We start from the raw sequence: 19,562 nt of genomic DNA, 5'->3' as shown, positions 1-19,562 counted from the left end.
AGCTTAAACCGCTTACGGTTCCACCTAACACCATCAGGGGTTCAATTTTAAGCCCTTCATGGTTTCATCAAGCGCCGTCAGGGGTCCCTCTTCGCAGCCCTACGGTTCTACCTGACGCCGTCTCGGGTTCGATTTGACCGCCATTACAGTTCCAAATAGCGCCGAAGGGGGTTCCAGCTTAAACCGCTTACGGTTCCACCTAACACCATCAGGGGTTCAATTTTAAGCCCTTCATGGTTTCATCAAGCGCCGTCAGGGGTCCCTCTTCGCAGCCCTACGGTTCTACCTGACGCCGTCTCGGGTTCGATTTGACCGCCATTACAGTTCCAAATAGCGCCGAAGGGGGTTCCAGCTTAAACCGCTTACGGTTCCACCTAACACCATCAGGGGTTCAATTTTAAGCCCTTCATGGTTTCATCAAGCGCCGTCAGGGGTCCCTCTTCGCAGCCCTACGGTTCTACCTGACGCGGTCTCGGGTTCGATTTGACCGCCATCACGGTTCCATCTAGCGCCGAAAGAGGTTCCAGCTTAAGCCGCTTACGGTTTTATCTAGCACGTCCAAGTGCTCTTCTTCAAACACACCACGGTTCTACCCAACATCCCATAGGTCCTTTATTAAGCATATTTAGTTCTAGAAAGCGCCTCTAGGGGTTAATTTTTAAACCCGTAACGGTTCCACTTTTCCGCTTGAAAGGTGAGGTTCATTTTAAAGCCCTCCGCAGTTCTAAGTACAACCTCAACGTATTAATTTTGAAAATCCGGCATCTCCAGGGATTTTATTTCAACACTCTATAGTTCTAATTAGCACCTTCAGAAGTACGGTTCCGCCCTTCACCACAAAGATTACTACTACAATTTTATACCTTAGATTTGTCAGCCTACTTTTCTTTATGAGTCAGTGGCGTAGCAATGATTAGATGGGCCCGTGGCAAATTTTTCTTTGGGGCCCCTAATACATAGCTAGAAATATGGCAAAAATTAAAACTTTAATTAAAAATTGAACTTTTATATTTTACACTGTTAAAATAGTACGAAGTTGACGGTAGTTCAAAAAATTTAAAATTCACGACGGATACAGAACATATATAATAGTACGTAGTTAACTTTCAACAACTATTTTTTTACTAGTTAAAGTTGATATCTACAGTTCGACTAGAGTCTAGGAATAGGAGATTAGAACGAAGTTCATTTTCACATAATTATGTTTCATTATGTGAAATATTTCTTTCTTGCTTTCAAATCTGCAAATTGATCGATTAGTTTATCAGTATTTAACTGACGTGCAGTGTCTTGTTCGATTGATAACAATGCCAACCCCGATAGCCTTTCTTGCCTCATGCTACTTCTCAGATAGTTTTTAATTAGTTTTAGTTTATAAAATGAGCGCTCGGCACTGGAAGATGTCACTGGTATTGTTAGAAAAAGTAGTAATGCCGTGTAGAGTTCAGGGAAACTGGCAGACAAAGAGTGGTTATCTATGATGAATAAATTGGCCAACTCTTTTACGGTCGAAACCTTTCTGATATCTTCTTTCAACGCACACCTCAAACTGAGAATTTCTGGTACAAATGAGTTAGATAAATCTTTAGGATAAGCTTTTACAAGTTTCTCAGCTTCTTTCGAAAGTTCGGTATCGGTTAGATTTTTTAAACTTATCGTTTTTATTACGTTAAATCTTTCCACAATCTCATTTAAACCAGTAAATCGACATTTAAGCTGATCGATGATAATATCTAAAGTTCGATAAAATATTTTAACTCTAAAATAACTTTCAGGATCCGTTAAGCGCTGATCTTCACATAATTCGTCGAAATGTTTTTTTACCCTCCTTTGTCTTTTCATTTCAAACTCTGGCTGAATGGACCAGCTCCTCGCAATAACCTTCGCCTCGGTTAACATGTCCTTAAAATTATTCCTAACACTAGTGAGTTCACCCATACACACTTATAAGAGGTTAGCCGCCTTTATGAAATCTATGTCTGTAGATTGCAAAGCTTTCGATACAACGTTTGATGTCAAATAAAACCATTTTTCGGAAAAAGAACGACCTTTTTCGTCCATTTCAAAGGGACCAGTCGTTCTACAATGTCCCCTTTCAACAATATATCACTTTGTATTAATCGTTCAAAATACTACCGCGGTCCGTTGGATAAGATGTTAATATTGGAATAGCAAAAAGAGAACGATTCTCTGAATTTATGCTAGTTACCTCGAAACAGGTATCATCACTATTAGCTTTAGCTATGCTATTAGGTTTCTCGGAAGAATCGATGGTGTTCGGCATGGTAGTCACATCATAATCATTATCTTCATAGTTACGTTTGGTCTGATCATTATTTGTTTCTTCCTCAGTAGTTCTAGTGCACTTATTCACTGTCGATTTACTTGTTTCTTCAAAAGGTGCCAAAAATCCACTGATTTTAGGTAATTTAGACGCTTTTTCCTCTCCTTCCTTTTTCTTTTCTCACTTCCACTTAATTGTTTTTTTTTGTAAGACATGACATCATTTTCATACACTATAATATTTTTTTTATTATTGCGATACAAATAGACAAGTTACAAGTAAGTTAAGTAACAAGACCGAGTCAACTGACAACTAGCCGCTTTAAAGAGGATGAAAAAATTGTGAAAGGCGGGAAAAGTTATCACAGAAATAGCTAAATGTATATATAAAACCTTTTTACATGATAGTTTTGATATTCGTAGTAAAACCGGGTACCCGACACATACGAAAAAGTATATCACGAAACTAACCTAGTACTACCAGTGATGCACAAAAAAATGCTATCTATCTTTTTCGTATCTTTTTACATAGATGGCAGCAGCTATACTATACTATAAATTTTTTCCCTCTGAAATTTCTATAAAATATCATTTTATTTTTGATATTTTTGAGCAAAGATGGCGACAAAATCATTCACAATCTTTCATTCTATTTAGTTTTGGCCCTTTGATTTTTTCTCGATCTTTCAAATTTCTTTAAAGATATGAGAGTTTCTATTAATTTCAAGTCTTTTTTTTCCCTTGCCTGAAAAATATCAATAGAAATCTCTAATGATTTGGATAAGTATCATTTAATATACTTCTTTAGTTTTAATTATTATGAAAAGTATATTTCAAAATATTTCAAAAACGTTTCACGAGAAAGTAGAATCAAAAGTTCTAAGTATTAAAATGAATATTTCAATTTTTATCTTTTGATTATTGATTCAGTAGTAAATCCCGAGGGGCTGATAACTCCGCGTAATCGGTGTACAGAGCCGTACCTTTGACTGTACTAATGGGATTACGCGTAATCTTTGAAGTCCCTGCCTTTGACAGTGGTAATCTAAGTGTAATCCGGTGTACAGACTTTCTAAGAGTGGTTAGCCCCTCGGTAAATCCTTCAACCTTTGATTTTGATTTTATGGATTAGAATCGATTTTAATTGTAGTATTTTCAAAAACTAAATTATGGAAAATAAATAAAGCTATTGCATTGCTACAGCCCACACCGCCAGTTTGCAACACACATGACTTTCTAACGGCGTCTTTTGGGGGTTTTGGTTTTAGTTTTGAAATCGCCTTTCAGGCTGCGCGGGACAGAATCAAAGTCTCCGCTTTCCGTCCCCCCCCCCTCCGCCGATCGCCCCCCCTCGTTAAAAAACAGCGAGAAAAACTGTGCGACCTTTGACCGCTCCTCTCCCTTCTATCACTTAACAGTGTTTCGGGTTTGGCTATATTTCAGTATCACGTGAGATAGGTTCGCCGCTCAAATAGTGTATATCGGCATATCTAGATGGCGCTAAAATATTTCCTCTCAAATACAAACAAAATTGAAGAGAAACCAGAAAAAATCTATCGTGTAATTTCTAATACAAAAAATGGAAGCACTAGCTCTATTCCGCTCTTTGTTTCGCTAGGCTAGGTAAGAGAAGAATCTTTTCAAATATAGTTCGCTCCCGATTTATTTTCTTCAAAATTCTATCACGATCATTTTGCAATGTAGAAGATCATATCAAAATCGTATAATTTTATTTTTATTTTTCGGATAAAGTATCATCTCGTATCCTAAAAGTATCCAAAGATACGAGCGCGCCCATCACTGGCGATGGGCCCTCTCGTGGTCCAAGGCTCGCGACATTTGCCACCCAGGCCGCCCTATTGCTACGCCACTGTTATGAGTTTTACTAGCCTTGGTACCCGGCTTCGCCCGGTAGTTGTTTAAAATATTTTATGTAAAACGTATGTTATAACTTGAACTTAATTGAGTAATGAACATGGAACGATTTCGTTAAGCTATGTAATTTAATGGTAAAGATAGTGTACAATGACTTAAGTGTTGCGATTGTTGAAAATTGTTTTTAGATTAATAAGTTGATTTGTGTAGCGAACAGATGATCACTTTAATCCCTTAAGGCTGTCGCACACTATAGAAAAAAATCTTGAAATTGGTAGTGGCATCAAAATTTCTTTTGGGGGGGAAATGTTTTCGTTAACGGCGTCGGGGAATTTTGCTGTCGATACCGGTGAATTTTTTCGTAAAGTCGCACACTATGAGGAAGCACTGTTACAAAATACGCGAGACCGGGAGTGCGCGCGCATCCGTTTGTTTTGGTTTCTAGTATTACAATTTTTATCTTTTCGTATTGTAGATATTACGTTTTAATTTGATTTTCTAGACGTTTAACTGTTATATAATTTAGTGAAACATTCTTATTCGATAAAGCTGCGTAGTTAGAATTTACTAAACTAAGAATAAATACTGAATTATTTGCTATGGAAATACGAATATTACGTCGAATCGGGCACATCCCTACCGTTTTCTAATAAAATTGACATTATATCATTTTCTGCCATGTTTTTACTGACTGAACAAATAAACCCTTTCTAAAGAAAGAAATATCCCAACACGCCGGTGCTTCAAAAGTTGCGCAATATTTTCTCGCTCCCAATTGGTTGAAGAGATAAGGAATGCTGTGACGTCAGAGCGGTTCTCCGAGAGGAGCGACAAAAAGTTGAGGCTAGTTCCCTTCGAAACCTGAAGTTGCAGCCAATAATACTTTCGTAAAACTTACCAAAGGAAAGGGAGTTTGTAGCGGGGACGCGACCTGTAGCCGGCAATTTCGGAAAATAAGACTTTTGGAAGCCGGGGGAGGAAGAAATTTTCGACCGGCAACCTGACCGTCAGCCGGCGGATGGGGGGCGGGGTAAGCGGAGAGAGGCGAGAAAATAAAGCTCGAAAGCTCGACAAACTGACAAACAAACTTTTGGAAATATAGTATAGATTCCAATTAGCAGGATAAATCATGAAAAAAGTATTCTTATAAGTCAAAATAATAGTATTTATTTCCTTTCATGTACCTAATTTCCCAACAACGTTGCAGAAAGCAATTGCAATTTTTTTGGGGTATATTCCAAAAATTACCTTTTGGAAGTACTCCAAGATTTTACAAAATATTTTGGGCTATAGTAGCTGGAAAACAAAGTACGAAGCAAAAAGACAAAATTCTTTTTTTTAAATTTGAGACATCTTCATCCGAAACAATAGCGTGGGTGTGACGTGCTTCGGTTCAGCCTAAAAGAAAAAGATCAGATGTTTGGTATGAATTAAGAGTTTTTTTTACCAATGATGTTGAGTCATCCATCATCGATAACAAATTCCCTCCGAAATAAAGAGAGCGTTTTTTATTACACAATTATTTAGCAAAATTTTAAATATGCTGCTGAAAAATTGTACGTTTAACGCCCTAATTACGTATAATTTAATACTAACACGATAATTAAGAAATTACTCAATAAAATTGGTTGCGGCTATTTGTGCATAAATTACTAATAGGGACTTGGCAGCATGACGTAGGTTATAAGTCACCTATGCTTTTTTCCAATTGAAGAAAAAAAAAGGATACCAGCATGGCGGCCATAGCAAAATGTGTGACGTCATGCTGCCATCTTGCCAAGTCCCTATTGAAAATTGAAAATCGACGGTACTTTATTTCGCACAGTATTAAAATCAGTTCAAGACCGACTATAGTTTCTGGTTGTTTAGGCCTAGTGCCGTTGATTTAAAAAAAAATGATTTGTAGGAAATTACTCGTAAATTACTTACTCCGTAGAACAAAATGCTTCTTCGTCCCTTCAATTCTTTCACCAACTTTAAACGCCGCTGAGCCGATCTAACTGTACACAGAAACCGTGAAACAACAAGTTGGCAACTGGCAAGCCAAAATATACCTCTCCTCGGAAGTATGGTCCCTAGTGGTATTAATTTCTCGATACGACCCCCAAAGATATCTCCGCAATTCAGAGTTATTTACGAAAAACGTATTCTCGGTTCAAACCCTGCCCGGTATAAAATTGTAATTTTAATTTAAATAATTGAGACGAAACAATCGAGTTTAATTTATTCAGAATATTATAAATTAAGTAGTTACAACAGCGAGTTAGATTCACTAAAACAATGCACAATTGAATTTAACCCTTTTTACAGTACATGTTTATCAGTTGAATATAATACTAAGCAAATTTTAATGAAAGAAATATCTACAGATGGTATTTGTATTTTTCTCGCTCACGAAATACTTGCCGCATCTTTAACGCTCATTTTATTTCAACTTCCAGTTGACGTTGTGACACATACCGCATGAAAAAGACCAATGCCGTCCAATTTCCAATATCATATAATGACTCGCACACCCAAGAAATCATTGACTGCGTTAGAAATCGTAGATATCCAAATATCCACACCAAATATATTTACAAGAAGCAAAAACCTTACCATCAACAAAGCACAGAGAGCCACTTGACTAACCGCCAGCTCTTAAAGCAATTAACGTTAAATTATCTCCTTTGAATTAACACAACTATATATAGGTCGTTAAGAATACCCGTAAATAAATAACAAAAAAAAACTAACAAAGTGGACCACCCACAGGGTCTACCCTTTAACCCTCTAATCTCGGCTGACTGCGCTAAAACAAGATTTAACCTTTAAAAAATACCAGATTAGGCCTTCATAAATTCATTAATAAAAAAAGACTTTATTACCTATTATGCTTACGATGCCTGTCTTAATTTCAGTGAATCTAAGCAGCTATCAGTGGTTCTGTGGTAGAGCGCTCGACTGCTAAGCCGAATGGTCTGGGTTCGAAACCTGGGTGGCGCATTTGTTTTTAATCAATAGAGAAACGCTTAATTAAAATTTCTTCGATGCAATAATTTCAATTTCAATTCTATTTCAATTAAACCAAAATTTCGTACTCTATTAAATACGCTTCCGATAAAGCTGAAGGTCTTATTTTCGATAAGGCGTAACAAGTGTCGGTGGTTCTGTGGTAGAACGTCCGCCTGTCAATCAGGAGGTCTCGGGTTCGAATCCCGCCCGATGCGATCGCAAATTGATACTAAGACGAATACCGTGTACAACTGGTGGAAACCCTGCCATTGGACGTTGAGAGGTAGCATTACACTCAGCACTCGGTCCGTCCCAAAGTCATTAAGAAGAAGTTGGAGAGAAAACGCCCATATAAACACACCAGACTCAACATGCACAACCATCAGAACACAAACACAACAAATTCAACACTCACAACCTACGCATAAACATTACAAAAACGTAATACACCAAACCGTCACGATGGTGAGCGGAAAAACACCATCCAAACCAAACCGCAAATGCATCCGTTAACGCTCACCGTCACACGGTGGTTTTGCCAACCCTTTGAGAAACTGCGTACGCAGTGATTACACTTTGCACCGAAAATGCGAACGCGTTCGCAGGCCTGACAGACCCACAGACCCACAGACAGACACGGTGGTTGTATAACCCCTCCTAGGGGACTTTGTAAAAATGGTAGACCGTAGACGGGAATTTGGATACGAGAAAAATTAAACAATTTGGTAAGCCAAAATTTACCTCTCCTCGGAATAATTGTATCTAGTGGTATTAATTTCTCGAGATGACCCTTAAAGATATATCTCCGCAATTCACATTTACATGAAGGGCTTAAAATTGAACACCTGATGGTGTAAGGTGGAACTGTAATTTGGACGTTGAGACGTTTACCGTAACCCTCACCACTCGGACCGTCCCAAATGTTGAAGATTCTTCACGTACAATCACAATTCGCAAAAGAAAATTATAATACACCCAATGACAAAAAGAGGGCGCTTTTGGAAAAACCTTTTCCCTGATTCTAAGAAACTGCGTAAGCTGCGATTACACTTTGCTCCGAAAATGCGAACGCGTTGGTAGCCCAGACAGACAGACACACACACACCCACAGATAAGGTGATTCTAATTCCCCTCCTAGAGGACTATGTCCCCTCGGAGAGGTAAAAAAAAGGATTTCATTTTGAGACGAAAGGGAAACAACGGTCAGCTTCAAGACATTTCAATCGCCCTTTGCCCTTCCGGGGTCTCTCTATATCATAGGCGTGCGCAGATCTCGTCAGGTGCGGTCAATTAAATCTTTTCCGCTCCCATTTATTACCAAAATATTTTTAAAGTTATATTTAACATTAATAAATCGCTCGACAGTGATTGTAAATTTCCATGTTAAAGATCCATTAGTCAAGAGCGCAGAGCACGGTGTCTAGAGAAACGATTTTAGAGTAGATAGGACAATAGTCCACTAACCGCTACGCATTTAATCAGGTTCGAGATACATGTCAGGGCCACGCCAACGGGGTTATATTTGGGGATAGGGAAGCATAGAAATCTCATAGGTAACTAGAATGCTGCCGTGTAACTGGCAAATGGGCCAAACGCCGTGGCAGACGATAGCCAGATCTCAGCCAATCAGAGCTCAAAGAGTGGTTCTGCCAAGAATTTAATGTCACCAGAGAGAATGACGTCACCTATCTCCCGGTATCGTAGCGGATCCAAGGAGGATTATTATCCTCCTTGGCGGAACCACTCTACGGCCTCTCATTGGCTGAAGGTTCAAGGCGAACTGGCGTCAAGCTCGGCCGTAGGCGGCAGCATTCTAGTTACCTATGAGATTTCTATGTAGGGAAGGGATACCGGTGGCGGAAGTATAACAACCACTAGTTGGGTAATTGGTGGTCGTCCTCTAGCGGTCATTCTCATTATCTCCCTCCCAGACGCTTTGGATTACGAGAGTGCGCCACACTCCGGCTTCACAGGACATTCATCTCAACTCTCATATCGTGTGCCTTTGTCGTCTGTAAGCTGAACTCACCGAAGTGAACAGATTTCCCGCACGGTACTGATGAGTTCCAAATAGAACGAAACCGGTCTACCGTTGGAATTTCTGGCTGTTTTATTTAGTTTTTATGTAGTTTATTACTCGAAGATCTATTTGATCCGAGATTCGCTCGAAGACCTATCGGTACGAGTTATTAGTAAGTTTTTTAATTTCTTCAAATTTGTTTACGATTTAGATATATTATCCCTTTTAATTATGGACTAATCTACTTTTTCGCGTATTTTATCATCCTTCTCACAGTCCATAGGTGGTCTCTTGTAACTTAACTTATCGTATATACTATTCTCCACCACACTCCCCCCTTTTCGGCTTTCCGTTGCTATGCAACGCGTTTTGAAATTTTTAATGTTTAGGCTTAGTTTCTCTTTTCGATATAACAGTCGCCAGCCAGATTTCCCGCACGGTACTGATGAGTTCCAAATAGAACGAAACCGGTCTACCGTTAGTAGTAGAAAAGTTTATGTACTGGGACAAAGGAGCCAAAGGAGCCACAGGAGCCAATGGAGCCACGGGAGCTAAAATTGTAGCATAGGTATCCTAGGTTGTTTTTTATTTAAGTTTAGGTATCCCAGGGTGGTTTTTTCTTCTTCTCAGCTTTGCTTACCTAGGTTGGTCAAGTTTTTTAATTATCCTAAGGGTTAATTGTACAATGTTTACTATGCGGAGTAAAATAGCATATATCGGTACTTAGAAGACAGAGAACTGAAATAACGTATTATGTTTAAATACCCGCATACGTCACCTATATGATGAAATAAAATAGGTACGATATTGATATTTCTAGGACAGAGAACTGAACTATGAAACGTGTTACCTTCTTTGGTGTTACGGTTCACATCATATCTGACGAAGATCGGGTAAATCACGACTTTAGAAATAAACAACATTATATTATGAAAATTAAGTTAAAATATGAATCATTACTATATCCGATTTAACCAAATGGCAATCGACGTTCGCCAAGTATCAGTATACATAAATATAAAACGATAGAATAAACAAACAACGAAATTTTCCAAAAGATATTTGAAATGGGGAATGACTTATAACCGGTGTTTCAAAGATGAAGTTCAACGAGTGTGTGTTCGCAAAGGTTCAGTAATTTTCCAAAGATAACTTTGTATATTATTCATACAAGCTCTAACGCTATCCAAAAGCAAAATTGCAGTCTTTATATTATTTATCTTGGAACGTCGCAAAGGAAACACTTATCGTTATTACTCATGTGGACTTTGTTATCGTGAAGTTCTGACTCTTGAGATCACTTATCTCCAATACTATTGGCGTGTTTCAGGGATGAAGTTCAACAAGTGTGTTCGATCAAAGTGATAAAGTCAGTGAAATTCTCCAAGGGATATTACAAAATGGGAAATCCAATGACGTTTTGGTCTATCTATATCAGATAACATTTGGTATATATATGGATCGATACATTGGATCATTCTCCATTCTCCTTCTATCGTATTGTGAGACAAACAGGACCGATCTTAAAATGTAAGTGAATTTTTTCTTGGATTTCCAGTCCCTCTTAGTTTCTTATAGGTATTTATTTCTAACCCTAGGTCCGGGTCAAACGTATTTGCAATTTCCCCAAAAAAGTCACTAACTATTACCGCAGACTCTAGAATTGAACTAGGATTTAAAGACGGTTCATCAAGCATTATATTGACAGAAGAGGAATTTAAAGAGTTATGGAACAAACGCGAGGGAATCACGTCTTTCTTGGCAGACGACTCTATCCCACCCTCTACATTGTTCTTCGAAGGGTCGTCAACAAAACGTATCGAGATGTCTACTTATCAAGACCGTCGTGTGTTGGATATTCGAGAGGTGATCCATGGAACTGGCAAGAGTTACGGAACGCTCTTCATGACGAGGAAAGGCTTTAACGTAGGACTAGAACTCTGGAAAATTTTACTCGAAAAATATGAGAGTGTAATGACTTTTTTAGCGGAAGCTCAACGTGTTTTCAATTCAATCAAAGAAAATGTTGTTTCTCAGTTGCGAGACTCTATTATGTTAACCTGCAACGGATGTTTTACTTCACACCCGTCTCAATTAGAACATGATTGTTTATTTTCTGATTGGGCCACACGTGTCGAAGGTAACTATTGTAACGCGATAAAAGCTTTAAATATTAACGCCACTCACAATGTATTTTTGAACAATACATTTTTAAGCAACGATTTCTGTAAGGAGATGTTAACTCTCATTATCTGTAACGCCAAGAAATACTTGTTATAAATAAATAAAAAGTAGATTAATATATCTCATTCGTTGTATATTCACCGACCTTACTAGTCATGGAAATAGCCCTAAGCCTAGATCATCCGTTTAACGGGATAATAGCGGGAGCGACCCAATCCGGAAAGTCCATATTTGTTGCCAACCTTATTAAGCATATGAGCACTTGCATTTTCCCTGTTCCTGAGAGAGTTATATGGTGTTATACCGAATACCAATCCGATCTATTCAATTCTGTATTGAAACATACCCCAGCAGTTGAATTTCACGAGGGGCTTTTAGACGTTAATATTATCGACCCAATTATTAAGAATTTAGTTATACTCGATGATTTACTATGTGAAATCGCCAATAACAAGGAGGTTACGAACCTATTCATTAGAGCTAGTCATCATCGTAACACTTCAATTCTAATTTTAATGCAAAATTTATATTATCCTGGCAAGGAGTTACGAACCTTAAACCTAAATTCACATTATTTAGTTATATTTAAATCACCACGGGATCAATCGGCTATTTACCATCTCGCTAGACAAATATCCCCGAGTAATAGTAAGTACGTGATAGACGCGTTCAGACAAGCAGTAGCCGAGCCATATGGATACTTGTTAGTCGATCTCAAACCAAACACTTTAGACAAACATAGACTTCGATCTGGATTTCTTCCTGGAGAGCAAGCAGCTATTTATATACCTAAATAGTTAATTGTGATGTGAATACATAAGATGATAATCACTGGGAAAATACCCTACAATTGACGTAAATAGTAGCGATAAAGTACAGAGTAAAGGTTGCCCGTACACAGATTAAAACACTTTATTTTTCGTGAAATAAACATCGGAAAAACCATGAAATTGGAAAGAGGCTCCAGAGGTCGCGTAAACAAAGATGATAACGCCTTTATATAAGGGTACCCTGAAGGAACGTCATCATTCGTTTTGTATCTTAGACCGCGAGCCTATCTCCTGAGAGGAACATCGATATCCGAACGTAAGTGAATGATTAAAATTATTTAAAAAACATTTCTTAAGAGTGAATTTATTTTTATTTAGAACTTGTAGTATGACGGGTTTTATCGAAGCTAATTTCTTCCGTGCTGGAGGCGAATGGATCATTAAAGAAGTTGCTATTTACGTACAAGAAACGGGAGACTATCAGGCATGGACCTTCAAACCCCCCTTTCCTTTCTCGGATCTTTCGTTGGTGGATAAAAGACAGTGTAAATGGCTGAGTTGGAACATTTGCGACTTAAGCTGGCACGCGTACGACAGCCGACATGACGTGGCGAAACGTATTAAAGAGAAAGCGATCACATTCTACTGCAAAGGTCTGGAAAAAGCGTCAGTTTTATCGACATTTTTAAAGCTGGATGTTATAAACGTCGAAGATTTGAGCTGTCCAAAACTCGCTACGATAAGTTGTTTCAATCCACCTCAACACTGTGACTTTCACCAAGATCCCAATCGCTGTGCTATCGTTAAAGCGCACAAAATCGCGACATGGTTCCGTCGAATAGGGTGCGAGAGAATATACACTTTTTAAAGTATTTATCTACGGGTAAAGCGCTTCAGAGAAAGTCTGCGATTAAAAACGCAAGTAGAGAAGAGCTAAAAACCTTAGCCGAATGTTGTATAAATGTTTTGCGCGGTACTGTAAAAATATCAGAAGACCAGAAGACGCGGCTGAAGAAACATTGCGCAGTCCTTCGTAAAGTTGTTCGAAAACAGTCCCCCACTAAAAGCCGGAAAATTCTAAATCAAACCGGTGGATTTTTACCCATTTTACTCGCGCCTATTCTTTCAATTTTAAGTTCAGTAGCCGGTGCTGCTATAAGCAAGGTTATCAAGTAATGGCCCGAAAAATGATTTTAGTTTCGGAGGAGGTTCATAAAAGACTTAAAACAGCTAGTGAAAAATTGAATAATGCAGAGATGCCGAACGTAGACACGACTCTCGAACTAAATACCGACCCTAGCCGTGTTATGAAGCAAGGAAAATTAAATGCAACAGACCAATTGAATATATTCAACCATAAGTTACAACAACGTATAAATAGCGCTGTGAAAAAGAGAGTGAAAAGTGGCTCAATGAAGTGGAAGACGGAAATTTTGGCTGTTGTACCAAACTATTATATCGATGAATGTTTAGCCTTGTACAAATGGATAGAGAAATCCACAAAAATTAAATTCTCCGAAAAAGGTGAATTACTATACCATGGTAATACAATATCGGGCTCTCATATCGTAGATCTTCTCGCGTATGCCGCTGTTAATTCTAAAAAAGTAAAAAACGTCCCCGGAATTGACGAATTCTATCAATGTTTGGCTGAAGAAAATGTTCCTAGATCTCTATTTAGGAGTAGGGAAATAACGGAAACTCCTAAAAAGAGGCGGAACAAACGTAAAAAAGAAGAAGACTTGGGTTATAAAAATGACAGTAACATGGTTGGTAGTGGACTGACGAATTGGATTGCATTGTAATGTAATGATTTCAATAAAATATATATAAAAGCTATATCACAAAGTCTGATTTATTTATTTCGCTCTTACTCTTCATGATGGAAGCAAGTACGGTTGAAGCTGCTGTCGTGGTTGGTCTAACTCATTCGTTTTTCAAATCACCGAAAGTGTTGACGGGAGTGTTAATAGTTTTCATTATTAACATTATCAAAGCGACAGAGTTAGTATTTCATATTATAAAATCAGCAACAGTACGAGTAATGGATAAGCTAAAGGAATTGTACTTTAACGTCTCCAAACCTGGTTCTTTAGGCGGTATTAAATCGTTGTATCGCGCTGCCAGGTCACGTGGAATAAAAATCAAGCTAAAAGAAGTCAAAGATTTTTTAAAATATCAAGATACGTACACTCTACACAAACCAGCGAGACGAATATTTAAACGGAATCGAACTATCGTGTACGGTATCGACGAACAGTGGCAAGCTGATTTAGCCGACTTACAGAATCTATCCCGTCAAAATGAAGGGTTCAGGTATTTGTTATGTTGTATCGACGTGTTTAGTAAATTTGCTTTTGTGATTGCCGTCAAAGATAAGAAAGGTTCAACTATGGTTAAAGCGTTTCAAAATATTTTAACATCAGGTCGTAAACCGAAAAGAGTCCAGAGTGACCACGGAAATGAATTTGTTTGTACCGCGGTGCAGCGGGAATTAAGTCTAAGAGGTATAGAGTTCTTCGCCACACATTCTGAAGTAAAGGCGTCGGTCGTCGAACGTTTCAACAGAACTTTAAAAGAACGAATGTACCGTTACTTCACTGAAAACAATACCAGAAAGTATATCAATATTTTGAAAGAGCTTGTCGACGCCTATAACAATAGTTATCATAGGTCAATCAAATGTAAACCAGTTGACGTCACGACCCAGAATTCCGATAAAGTTTGGAAAACTTTATACGGCACGATTGATTTCTCATCGTCGAGTTTCTTCCCGGGAAATAAAGTGAGCAAGTATCATACTTATCAACGGTCCCTACGAGGTCGGTTTGGCGGAGATCAGCTATCCAAGAACGTGGAACAATTTAAGGGAAAACTGTTTAGTAACTCTTTCAAAGAACAATGAGCGCGAGTTTCCGATTTTTATTGATATACCTAAAGGTTATTACGGAAGCATTACGGATCTCTTAGAGATAATGGAATTTGAATTTGATAGAAAACGAGCTACTGTTCTAAATGCTACTAGTTCAGTCACAATACCAGTAAAACTAAAATTCATTAAACATTTGTGAAAGGTTTTGGTTCGGTTGGAAAATGGAGTATCACTAACAATTTCGGGACCGTTGGCTACTATACTGGGTTTCACGAGAAATTCAATGGCTGATTTTTCAATTACCAAAAAGGAATCTTTATCGCAATTTACGGTTAATTTAGATGTAGGCCTCCATTCCCTGTTCGTATACTCTGACGTCATCGAAAATAGGTCCGTAGGTGATTGTAACGCGCCCCTTTTAAGAATTCTGAGTGTTCAAGGAAAAGATGGAGACACGGTGGATAAGGATTTTATCAAACCCCATTACATTCCAGTAGCTTCAAACAGAATTCAAACCATCGAAATACGCATATTGTCTGAAATGGGCGAAACCGTTCAGTTTGAAAGGGGAAAAGCACACGTAACGTTACATTTCAGACCGCGACGCTTGTGGACTTCCCTATAAAACAATACACGCATACGTTCATTCTCCATTTTTGTGTTGGATATCATACGAGACGCACCATGAAAACTTTATCCGGAGAAAGTGAGACGGACTACGACCAATACTACTTAAACCAGGTGAAGTTTGGTTCAAACCTCGAGATCGATTATGAGAACTACTACAGATCGCAAGCACTATGTTCCGAATAGTTCTTTCTATAAATTTTTTATGCTTGCCCAACTTGTTAGAGATGGGTCCCGCCACGTCACGAAAACGTCATTTACTGGGGGATTTGGGGATATTTTTTTTAACCTAGGGCAATGTTCGAGTTAGAGAGCTTCACGTCGTATCTGATTACCAAATATTATGTAAAAGTAAGTCAGTCGATTATTTTTCTTTTCTATTATTACATAATAATTAATAATATAGTTTTTGTAGAAATCCCTCTCTTATAGCACGAGGAAGATAAATTAATGCCCAGATTTTGACCTTGTTCGCTAAGCCTAGGTCAAAACAAATGCAGTTTATAGTATTAATCTAGTCGACATGAGTACTGGAGCTGTGTGCTAACAATTTTTTATTATCCTTGGTATTGTGATAATGAACTCGACAATTTCGAAGTAAGTTAACCCTTTTATAAATCTAAATACATATAAAACGTTTTCAATAACCATGATGTTGGTAATTTTAGCCGAAAGAAGTGCGATAAAGCTAAAGCTATAAACATTGCCAGTAGAAATTTGGACCAAACAGCTAAAGATAGTGGCACAGATTTTCTAAAAAAATTCTATTATTAAACATCACGCTCCAGTGTAAATTCAACTGCTACTACGAGCATATTCATTAAAAGCAAAGTTGAAGATTCATTCATTCCACTGCATTCTAAATATGACATTGCTGTTAAATCAAGTACGCAAACTGTGTTAGTTGAATCAGTTTTGTGGGGCTGTAAACCCGGAGTTAGCGGTTATTGTAAGCACGTTGGAGCTGTACTCTGGTATATTTTAGATTGCAAATGCCAAGATAAAGCCTTTGTACCTGATGACCAAGTGTGTACAGAAAAGACCCGAACATGGAGCGCAACAAAAACACAAGGAAGTCTATCTAAAAAATCGTTCGACACACTCCTGGAAAATCCTGCGATACTCTTAATGAAAGAGCTATCTGTCGCTAAAATTACAGTAGTGATTTAGAAATAAAAATGTTAAATTCAATAAAAAATAAGTATTAGATTAACAATTTTTATCTATTCAGGCTTTATCATTTACCCTAGGATTACTAAGCCTTAGCTAAGTTTTGCACACCTTTATAGCACAAAAATTTATGTAGAACCTATTTTTTATATTAAAATATTGAATTTTGCCACTTATCACAATATTCAAAAAGTTAACCAAGTGAAATCTTTTAGATTATTTCCATAAAAATATCATACAACATATTTTTTAGTCTGATTTATGTAATTCATTACTTTGTGTACTATTTTATATTGTATAAAAAATTAGCCCAAGTTGTGGCTTTTTGAGCAGTTTGTTTTGTTTAATTAATAAATATATAAATAACTTCTCGTCTAGTCTACTATAACAGGCAAAAAATCGAAAAACCCCGCTAAGCCGCTTAGAAAGTTTTCTAAGAATTTCGTCAAATTTCGTCGCGCTTTAAAAATTATCTGGCAAACGCGGCTTATGACGTCGTTCATGACGCGTCGGGAACATGCTTTCTCTCACCCCATTTCCTTGCCCCCCGATTTTATAGAAAGAACTATTACGCCCAAAAAACGGCTAAAATTCCCCATAGAATATTTAAAAAAACTTTTTGCATATTATGAATCAGTGTAAAATCAGATTTCACCCACAGAAATTTCTATTCTCTGCGACCCCTGGCGGCGAAACTAGCCCCCCTGGCGGAATATCGCAACAACACTTATCATAATCTGTAGTTTGCCATCGGGCTAGTCATTTTTAAAATTTTCAGAATTTTTCCACTGCCCAATTTGTTGCCGCCACCGTAAGAAAAGTGAAAAACCCCATTTTCGTCCATGTTGGTAGAGGTTTTTCTCAAAAACCCGCAGGTACCTTTTCAAAAGTTTAACGACGTCTCCTAGTACAATACCCCAACATTACGTTGTAATTACTTTCACGCGTTGATCTCCGCGCATTTTAAAGAAAAATTCGTTTGAAATTTAAAAATAATATTTCTAAAATAGCCCAAAAACCGCCAAAGTTTTGGGCTAGCTTTGGCTGAAAAAAATAAGTTAGTTTTTTGAAACAAAATGTTTCATTCGTGTACCTGGCTTTATTCAGTTTTATTTTTCCATGTTACAATGTAAAGAGTAAGACTAACGCCTTATTTGCATATATATTCTTAATTATCGAGTTCCATTTCATCTTCTATTTCTAATAGAATATTATTCAATGTGTTTCTAGTGAAGTCTTCAAGGAATTGGTCCTCGTCAGAGATATCAGTTGATTCGTTTGAAAAAAATTGTCAATTCTTGAACTTTTTCGAGCGTGTAACTCTCGATCCTTGCGATATAATTTGTTTCGGGACTCGCCTGCATGTTCGCTTAACATGCCCATAGGCAAAGTCGAACTTTGAATTATTTCTTGACCATGCAGGCGAGTCCCGAAACAAATTATATCGCAAGGATCGAGAGTTACACGCTCGAAAAAGTTCAAGAATTGACAATTTAACAGATATATTCAATAGAGCTATGGACTCTTCTGATCCAATTGTCTCCAACTATTCATTACAAAAGAGGCTAGAAAAACGAAACGCCATTCAACTTCCGAAAGCCGCGCTAGAATTACTTAAAGAACCCGACGAATCGCCATTTCCAAACAATGTATTTTCTTCAAACGAATCAACTGATATCTCTGACGAGGACCAATTCCTTGAAGACTTCACTAGAAACACATTGAATAATATTCTATTAGAAATAGAAGATGAAATGGAACTCGATAACTAAGAATATATATGCAAATAAGGCGTTAGTCTTACTCTTTACATTGTAACATGGAAAAATAAAACTTAATAAAGCCAGGTACACGAATGAAACATTTTGTTTCAAAAAACTAACTTATTTTTTTCAGCCAAAGCTAGCCCAAAACTTTGGCGGTTTTTGGGCCATTTTAGAAATATTATTTTTAAATTTCAAACGAATTTTTCTTTAAAATGCGCGGAGATCAACGCGTGAAAGTAATTACAACGTAATGTTGGGGTATTGTACTAGGAGACGTCGTTAAACTTTTGAAAAGGTACCTGCGGGTTTTTGAGAAAAACCTCTACCAACATGGACGAAAATGGGGTTTTTCACTTTTCTTACGGTGGCGGCAACAAATTGGGCAGTGGAAAAATTCTGAAAATTTTAAAAATGACTAGCCCGATGGCAAACTACAGATTATGATAAGTGTTGTTGCGATATTCCGCCAGGGGGGCTAGTTTCGCCGCCAGGGGTCGCAGATAATAGAAATTTCTGTGGGTTAAATCTGATTTTACACTGATTCATAATATGCAAAAAGTTTTTTTAAATATTCTATGGGGAATTTTAGCCGTTTTTTGGGCGTTTCGGAACATAGTGGCAAGTGGGCAACGGTTCAATGCCATTTTATCAGGGGCTCCCCACTCAACAAGGTTACGGTCTCGGAAATATTCTCGCTTCCGCTTTCAGGCGCGCTATTCCGATATTAAAAAAGGCGCAATTTTCTTGGGGGAAAAGTTCATAAAAACTGGAGCTAAAGTAGCAGACAACGTGGCGAGCGGGATTCCTATAAAAAGCTCTGTGAAAAATCATGGTACGACTGCGGGGAAGGAAACGTTTTTAGAATTAAAAGATATGGTGCAACGTAAAATGTCTGGAAATGGTATTAAAAGAAAGAGTGGAAAGATTCAACTTGTCAGTTCAGTCGTGGCTAAGAAGAGGAGAAGACGCGTACTGAAACACTCCGACATATTCGCGAAATA

At 37.8% G+C, this 19,562-nt stretch overlaps 1 protein-coding gene across 1 annotated transcript; it reads right to left on the bottom strand.

Moving 5' to 3' along the window:
* Positions 1-1,209: 1,209 nt before the first annotated feature.
* Positions 1,210-1,938, bottom strand: LOC149933300 (zinc finger MYM-type protein 1-like). Its single transcript, XM_090157263.1, has one exon. The coding sequence runs from the start codon at positions 1,936-1,938 to the stop codon at positions 1,210-1,212; it is 729 nt and encodes a 242-aa protein (XP_090013389.1).
* Between the last annotated feature and the right edge of the window lie 17,624 nt (positions 1,939-19,562).

The sequence above is a fragment of the Leiobunum rupestre genome, chromosome 8, assembly GCF_980474605.1.
Source record: "Leiobunum rupestre chromosome 8, qqLeiRupe1.1.hap1, whole genome shotgun sequence".
Classification (NCBI taxonomy): Eukaryota; Metazoa; Arthropoda; class Arachnida; order Opiliones; family Sclerosomatidae; genus Leiobunum; species Leiobunum rupestre.
The sequence above is the reverse complement of the archived record's forward strand: the minus strand, read 5'-3'. Positions and strand labels throughout refer to the sequence as shown.

What these genes read in the sequence shown, in the direction of transcription:
- LOC149933300 (XM_090157263.1), bottom strand. Translation starts at nt 1,938, where the DNA reads ATGGGTGAACTCACTAGTGTTAGGAATAATTTTAAGGACATGTTAACC.